This window comes from Amia ocellicauda, chromosome 10, assembly GCF_036373705.1.
Source record: "Amia ocellicauda isolate fAmiCal2 chromosome 10, fAmiCal2.hap1, whole genome shotgun sequence".
NCBI classification, from domain to species: domain Eukaryota; kingdom Metazoa; phylum Chordata; class Actinopteri; order Amiiformes; family Amiidae; genus Amia; species Amia ocellicauda.
The window spans coordinates 24,607,555-24,616,152 of record NC_089859.1 but is presented as its reverse complement, the minus strand read 5'-3'; the positions used below and the strand labels follow the sequence as shown (position 1 = coordinate 24,616,152).

At 39.4% G+C, this 8,598-nt stretch overlaps 1 protein-coding gene across 1 annotated transcript; it reads left to right on the top strand.

Annotated features, from left to right (window-relative positions):
* The first annotated feature begins 429 nt into the window (after positions 1-429).
* On the top strand, positions 430-8,412 carry dazl (deleted in azoospermia-like). Its single transcript, XM_066714606.1, has 10 exons — positions 430-557; positions 1,547-1,678; positions 1,770-1,861; positions 2,245-2,296; positions 2,774-2,840; positions 2,923-3,062; positions 3,299-3,379; positions 3,927-3,977; positions 5,190-5,266; positions 6,638-8,412. The coding sequence occupies exons 1-9, from the start codon at positions 555-557 to the stop codon at positions 5,232-5,234; spliced, it is 663 nt and encodes a 220-aa protein (XP_066570703.1). The 5' UTR covers positions 430-554; the 3' UTR covers positions 5,235-5,266; positions 6,638-8,412.
* Positions 8,413-8,598: the final 186 nt, after the last annotated feature.

Sequence of the window (8,598 nt, the reverse complement as noted above, 5' to 3'; positions counted from 1 at the left end):
ATTTGTCAATACTTGTGAATGTGCGAGTGAAAAGCTGGGGTGAGTAAAGGTAACACAGGGTCGCCGGATTGGGGGAAAATGAAAGGCATGAGGGGGAAAATATGGGGAAATGTTTCATGGAGGACTATATATAGGGGGGGGGGGGAGTAATTAAAAAAAACAAGATTTTGAGAGAAGAGTCCTGCAGCCTGAACTGTTCTCCCTCAGAAAAATGCTTACTCATCACATCAAGATCTCTACGTTTTGCACACTCATTATTCGTATTATTAGTCTGAATGCAAGAACACGTATAACATATATGTATATATACCGAAGCAAAGACCGACAAGAAGGACATGTTGGGCGGCAGGCCGCGCTTGTCTCCTCCCCCGCCAGCCGACCCTCCCCCCGGCTGAGTTTATTTAGTGTCAAAAACGCCGGCGCCGGCACTGCGGATGAGGGCGGCAAGTTAAGAGTTCAGCAGTTGGCGGCCAGGGGGAAAATATCGAGATTTTGTTTTATGCCTGGGAGAAAGTGATTCATTTGTGGTGCAGTTTTAATGGTTTTATTTGAAAATGGTAAGTAACCGCGCAAACCCGCGGGCTTGAGCGCTTCACATCCCCCCAGATTGCGGGTAACCGGGACGGACGCCAGATCTGCAGCAAGAGGCGGAGCGGGAAATGTACCTCTGTGTATATATTTCGGTTTTGCAAGTGTTATTTTAAATGCACTTGGCTTGTCTTCGGTTTTGTAAGTGGGGTGGCCTGACCACTACGCCCGAGAAGCGTGTCCTGTCCTGTCCTGTCGTGTATTTTACGTGCAATTTGATGGGTACATAAAGATGAGGGATGTAACGTTTAAAACGCAGATCCACGATTGTTTCGGCTTTTGGGCGCGTTTCTGTGAGGCTCGCAGTGTCAGCATGTTTTTACAGGTGCACAACATGGCGGATGCGCCGATCTTCCCCGCCGTGTGAAACGGGGCCCTGCGCCAGAGCGTCAAGCATTAGTGGAGCGGCCTTCGCAGGCTCGCCGACACGCATGTTTAATCCACGTTTGTCCCTCAGACTCGGCACACAATGGCTGCTTGTGTGATTAATCCTGCTGTATGTCCGTGTTACTGCCGTGGGCTTTGTTTTATCATTACATTACACAGGAGTCGTCGCATCGGCGCCATCGGCCCCGAGACTGAATAGCGCGGGTGTCTAGAGTATCGCTGTCTGCGCCATGACGCAAAATGCACATTTCATATTTCGATGTCGTGATCGCTGTGTCTTTATTCACCTGTGATCCAGCTTTGACAATACGTTATCCAGGCCTTGTACGATGGCTGTAGCCGCCGCCGCCGTTTCTCCATCTTTAGTTCAGGTTTATCAGCGCATACACGTCAGTGCATTATTGAGTTGCGACACTGCGGGACTGCATTCGTGCTCTTCGGTGTTTTGCCGTGAAGTCGAATTACACTTAAGTTTTACAATAAGTCAGTGTATTTAAATATGTCTGAGGTTGGCCTGAAGCTCTTTAATTTCACAAATGCATAAATGAAGCCCTATTTCCTGTGTGCCCAGGAGATACAGAAACCGGTTGCAGCGAGAAATGGATGCCCGTCTTCCCCTTCATTGAAAATGGCGAATGGGTACATCTTGCCCGAAGGAAAAGTAACCCCAAATACCCTTTTTGTGGGTGGGATTGATATGAAGGTATGTAGACACACTTTAAAAAAAAAAAAAAAAGACAAAAATAGAAATTTGTTAGCGTTATTCATGGTAGTTTTTTTTTTTTCTTTTACAGGTGGATGAAAATGAAATCAGGGATTTTTTTGCAAGGTATGGTGCTGTGAAGGAAGTCAAAATAATCACTTATCGCGGGGGCATATGCAAGGGGTGAGTATTTGACCTAGGGTGACTGTGTAAAAGTGTTAATAAAACCCTTTTACAATCAAGTGATCTGTAAAGTTATAGTGCATTTGCCTGCTTCTCTGTTCTGTTCCCCGTTCTTTAGCGTTGAACAAATGTCTATATTCACTTCTCCAGATGGCTTTTTCACCTACTGAACAAAGAAAGCTATACATGAACGAAGTCCAGAGGTTTTTGCTAAAGTAAATGTTACAGAATACATCCCCGGATAAACATAGGCCAGTGTAATCTCGTTCTTTTGTCCCATTGTCGAGCCTTTTTGTGTGTGAGGAGCGGAGTAAGCAATGGCAATCTCTATTGATTCACAGCGTGTCAGATCCACTCTGCTGATGGGTGTTTTCCCCTCACAGGTACGGCTTTGTTTCGTTTGAGGACGATGTGGACATTCAGACCATTGTTGAGGTAGGAAACCCCCTCTGCAACAGTTACAGTTGCTGTAGAAGTTGGCATATACCTCTGATTTGTTATTTGGAATCCATTGGTGCATTTACAAAATGAAAAACATTTCCATATCTGAATTGCTTTTCTTGGTATCAAAATTGTCATTGCATCTGATGCATTGTGGAGGTTCGCCCCTTCGCGGGTCTCCGTCATGCCTTCTGTCTCTTCCAATATAAATGCTCTACTCGACGGGCCCCCCCCTCACACTTCAGCAGTGCCCGCCAGCTGGTGCGCAATGTAGCGGCCCGGATTTTTACCAAATGGCTAAGTCAACGGCTGGCCTGTCTTCGCTGGCTGCCATTTGTTTTGAATAATGTTAATGATTCTTCTCATCTGCTGACTGTTTCAATATCCAGATCACAGAAATGTTGTGTTGAGAGAAATGTGATTGAGGGCCGTGCGTGCTTGGAGTCCCAGTTACATTTTTTTTCTTTTCAGCAACAGATCAGTTTTAAAGGCAGGAGACTGAAGCTCGGACCAGCGATCATGAAAGAACGGAGCTCACGTGAGTTCCTGCGGACGTACATGTCAGTCACTGAATTTTCTCGGTTTGGCTGTATTTTTCTTGTGCTGCTATTCCGTTCCAGGTTCTGTTCAGGGTCACGTCGGCGGTCCGCCACACTGGATCAGCCCGTCACAATATGTGTATTGTAGCTGCTGCACCCAAGTGATGGGCAACGTGATGCAGCCTTCTACAGCTATGAATGCAGCAAGCCAGTACATCCAGGTAACGAACATGTTCTTGAGGAGATGAAACATTTTTGGACTTTGATGAGTTCATGTTAAATCCTGCATTGTGAGGGTTTGGCAGATATTTGTCATGCCCTCCCAATCTGAACAGGACTGGACTGAGTAAACTGAGCCTCTGTGCCATGATCTTAAGGCTTGTGAAAAATGGACAGGAATTGAAGCCTCGAGCTCTCTGAGGTTTCAGTGCTTTTTTTCTTCCCTGATTTCCCCCAGCCGTACTCTTATTCTGGTGTGCCAGGAGTTATGATGCCACAGATGCCTCTGAGCTATTCCCAGACTGCCTACGCATATCAGGTAAAGCACTTTGTATTCTTAAAGTACAATGTGTGTGTGGAAAAATATCAAGGAGCATTTCTAGTTCTGTTTTTTCAGCTGTTTTGCCACTTCTAATCAGCAGGTGGCACTAGGAGCTTGACGTTCCCTTTAGACCAGTGATGTTTTTGTTTGTAGGTCTTAATTTACCCTTCTAACTTCTACTGGCACATTTTATATAATTCTTTATGAAGCTGATTTGTCACGGCAATCATTTTCTAAAGAAGATGTGCACCAATGGGGAGCCTGTGGCAGGAGCACTTTCATAGTCGAGGCCGAGGTTATCTTTCCTCAACTGGGAGCCAGTCAGCCTTTTCTTAATTAGCTCCCACCTTCGTGATGGCCTGAATATGTGACTATCTTATGGTGTTCATTATAAAATCACTCAATGATACTCCAAAAGAAACTGTGTTTGCGTGCTGTTCCTGCTGTTGGCATGAGCACTGTGACTAGAAGTAGCATACAGCTGGGTGGAGGGGAGAGTTTGGTTTGAAATGGATACTCATACATGCTTATCTGGCTTCATCAGTATGCTGCTCCACACTGGTCTGGGGAGCAAAGGACAAGACTCGTGAATCAGGTGAGATTGTATAGCAGAGATTTATTTGTAACATTTAAATATTTATGAAGGTCTGCGTCATATGTTAGCAGAGCAGGATTATATATGATGCAAATTAAGTTTCTCCAGATTAAGAATTAAATCCCACAATTAAAGGTGAAATTGTGTGTATAGACATAGATGTGTATATATAGATAGATATTTTTTTGTAAAGATGTGTAGGTAAGGGTGTCAACAAATACATGCGCCTAAAATCAGAGGTCATTGCTCTACATGATTGCAGATGTTTGGTCTTAAATATACAGTGGGTTTTTCAGGCAGTGACATTGGAACGCCTGAGATGCCAGGAGGTTTTGGGTTATTGGTGGTGTGCAGATTTGCGGTTGCTGAAGATGAGCAGCAGGCGGCGGTCTTGCCTTCAGAAAGCCTCCCCGTCCTCATTTCTCTGCATTACTTCAGTACATTACCTATATAACATAATAGTCAGAATGATTTATAAAGCAGGTTTCGTAGAAGGGGATGAAATAATTGAATTCAAGTAATTTAATCTTCTCGAATAAGTACATTGTGACGGTTTGATTTCAACTAATGAAAATTGGCAAAGGCACATAAGATTTTTTAATTTTTTTTTACCATTTCAAGCAACTGGCTTAATTGAAAAACGAGTCCTTCATAGTTAATCAATTTTTTTAATTTACGCAACTTGGAAATTCAGCATATTTGTAGTTTATATAAAGCAGTTTTATTAAACCCATTCTCGTCCATTTTTTAAGTAAAGATGACATTCATCAGCTGGCAATTTTAAATTACTTAATGAAAATAGTTCCCAACACCAGGTTTCTTATTAGTACAAACCAATATTATACTGAATGTTTGAAATGGATGCAGAAAACCTTTAATTATCCATCAGAAGCCAGTCTTGCATTTTTGGCTTCAGAGTAAGGTGTTTAATTTCGAAAAAATGACCTTGTACTCAACCTAGTAGAAGATGAATGTTTCGATTTTATCCGTGGCAATTGTATAGTATTTTCAGAATGGTGAATAATCCTAATTATACTGGCCTCGTTAAGGAAAGACAAAGTGCTACAAATAGGCACACTCAAAGATGTAAATTGAAGCCTCTGGTCCCTTTTTTTAGCATTTACAGGTTGTCACCTCTCTCTTGTAGATAGATGTGTGCTTACCATCCATGGTAATTTTGTTTCCTTCAGTAACATAATTGAATTTTTCCAGAACTTCGTCGACTGTGGCGTACAGACACTGATGACCCTCTTATAGTTTCCTTCCACTTGAGAAAAAGCTTTTCCAAGGTAAGGTACTTATTAATGTGTGGCCCCGTCACGGTCTGTACTTTAACAAGTACAGCAATTTGAGAGTTGAAGGTGTTTGCGCCACCAGAGTCATTCTAATAATCTTTCCCACTTTTCTGCATCTCTCATGCTTTGGTACTGCCTTCTAAACATCTCATTGCTCAGTGCACTTTATTCCTGGGCTGTTTTACAGTACAGGGTTATAATCTGCCACACAATTTGTAATTTGGTATCCCTGCCTTCACCCCCATTTTTAGCTGGCCAGTATTTTGCTGGTACGCAATACTTAACTTTGTATTTTTCCAGTTATTAGCCTGTTTAAGTGTTTCAGTTAGTATAGTATTCAGTGGACCTCATCTCATGCTGCGTTACATTTAATGTCATTGTTTAGAGCAGCCTGTTTTTTTTTTTTTTTTTTTCTTAACATTTGTTTTTGCCTGTAGTGCTCATGTGGAAATATGATCGTAAATTATAGCATTGCTTGTCCCTTTAAAACAGCTACTTTTAAAGGCTACTTGACAGAATTAAGTGTATTTGCAAGATAAAAGATAAGACGTATATATGGATGGATGGATGTATGTCTTCCGAAGAATTAAAGTATCATTTTCACTGCTTTTCATTCATCTTGGAACTTCTAGGCTTTTATGGGTGGGAGGGCGTGATGGATATCTGCCAAACCCTCCAATTTTTTTTGTTATACATAATGTTCTTGTTAAATGTGCATGAACTAATCTTAATGAACTAATCTTGTTTAGGTTTTTGAAAATTGTCTTTGTGTGTTGCTATAATGGTCTTCAGCTTAACGACATAATTTTAATTGCCTTAGTTTACAGTCGACTACATATTCCAGGTCCAGCATTTCATTTACAGGGTTTGTGCTGCTTGGAGCTTCTTTTTATGTTGCATTTGCTTGGGTTGTAATTAACGAATTTCCGAGTAATTGAAGATCATGTTTAGCTTTGTAATGGCTCTTATTTAAATTGACAAGTAGTTTAGGCTTGATTTTAACAATATTGCTGTCACTCTCGGAAATGCAAGATGCATCATAACAAGGTGTAATAGGTTTGAATGTGTATGTACATCCATGTTCACAATTTAAAAAGACAAAACAAGTTCCCTATGCTGCTGAGAAAAACTAAATCATTTGCAACCCTTTTTCTGTAACCCCAATTCATGAGTATCAACATCTCTATCCTAAAAACATTTGGATCTGCTCCTTAATTCTTGTGGCACGTTTTCTTACACAGAAAACATCCAACTGCGAGGTATGTCAGCCATGCTTTTAAATGTTCTGCGTTAATGTAGTCTGATACTATAGTTCTTTTTTTTTTTTTTGAAGTATATGCTTATATATGCGTTTTATTTCAACAGGTATAAAGTGGGCACTCTACAAGCGCTGAGATGTTATCCAAATACAGATTGGCAAAGCATGTGGGCTTTTATTGAACTTTTCAAGATGCTCTCTTAACATTTTAATTCAGATTACCCCTCACAAGAAAAATGAAGCGCTTACTTAACAGCGTAATAACGGCGGCATTCTTGAAAAAGCTTCACTGAATCAGAGATTGACTAATAAGTTTTAGTTCAGTTGAAACATTTTTAGCATCTTTGCTGTTGGAGGAAAAAATGGAAGATGTCACTATTTTTTTTGTTCTTCCCACTGGGTTTTTGTTATTTTCCATTTTTGCTGTTTTTTTTTTTTTTTTTCCTCTAGTCTGATCCAAATATTTGTTTTAATTCACCTGTCCTTATTTATATTTTACTTTTTTTGTCAATTCTTTCCCTAGACTGAGTGATTTCTAATGCTTTCAGTTAATATGTATATATTGAGCTAGGAGTATCGTTACTTAAGTTTAATGCCATGTAACGGCTGGAGTTATTGATTGTTCAGAACCTGGAGTTATTTTTTACTTTGAGTTACTTAAGTGACTCAATGATGTGCCTTTTCACCGATTTATGTATAAACTCTAATTTAAACATCTTGAGACTTAAATATCTGGCCTCGGAGGGATATTTATTTTAAGTTGGTGCGATAAGAAACCATAGATTTTTCTGGGTACCTAGTAAATTACTTTCCACATTTCTATTTTAATTTCTCTCACCGAATTAGATTTATTGAAAGTAAAGCACTTCTATATCTTTATTTGTTGTAGTAGATTTCAGAACTTTCCTATGTACACTGTCCCTTAAATGTTCACTGTGTGCCATGTTCAAATTTCTGTAGTTTAATGTGCACTTCTTTTGAAAAATTGCATCTTGGGTACCAATTATGAGCTATGTACCCAAGATAAATCATAGCATCAGTTTCACTGAATGCATTTGAAATGTTGGATTGCTTCACTGCATAAAACCTATTAAGTGATTCTAGGCCTTGTATAGTTTTTAATACCATGGTAATGAAGGAGAAAATTAGGGGGGGGTCTTAAAATTCATTATTGGTTTTATGCACCATTTGTCAGCTGTTAAATTTGTTTTGACTTACTATTGTAGTTTCACTTACAGATGTTTCATTTTTGTAAAGTTCAAGTTGAAAATGTTCAACTGGTGTTTTGCATGTTTAAATTTAACTTTTTGGTGTTTGAAGTTCTTTGGGAAAACATTTCTACCTTCAGGTTTCCAGGTTCTGGTTTACTATGACTTAATTATTTAAGCTTCATAAGATTTGTTTTAATCTAAACAATGTTTACTACTTGATTTTTCTTAAGTACCAAAAACAATGTGTGATGTAAGAGTTGTATTTTAAAAGGCAAATACTCATCGGTTCTATCTAGTTATCTACTGATAGCCATTAAGTTACAAATGTCATGAAACAAGATGTTTGCAGTTACAAAATAGGAATTTTATGACAAACATGAAAAGCTTGAAGCACTTGCTAAGAACTAATGGTTTTTCTGTGAATTATGGCCTTTTAAAATAACTTCAGATTCCATTTTCTCATGGGACTGACAAGGATGAAGAGAATTTTGGTAAATGGGTTTTTGTTATTTCCTCCTTTGCTACTAATGGTGACTGAAGCATTAGTACAACTCGCTTGAATGTCTGAGGTAATTGTTTTGTTAAGTTTCTTTTCTTTTTTCTTTCCCCACACAAGAAATGTTATGTTTTGTTAAAGTTTAAATAAAAGTTTAAATTATTTTGCAAAATCACGTTTTGATTGTGGTTTCTTAATGTGTTGCACTGCATATGAACAAACTTGTTACTAAACCTTGTTGACAATCGAGTGAGCATATATATGGGCCTAGCTTCAAGTTTTAGTCTTGGCTGGGGTTGAGGTTCAGCCTGTTGCTTGGGCTTATAATGGTGTTAAGTAACCTTTGCTGTAAAGGTGGTCT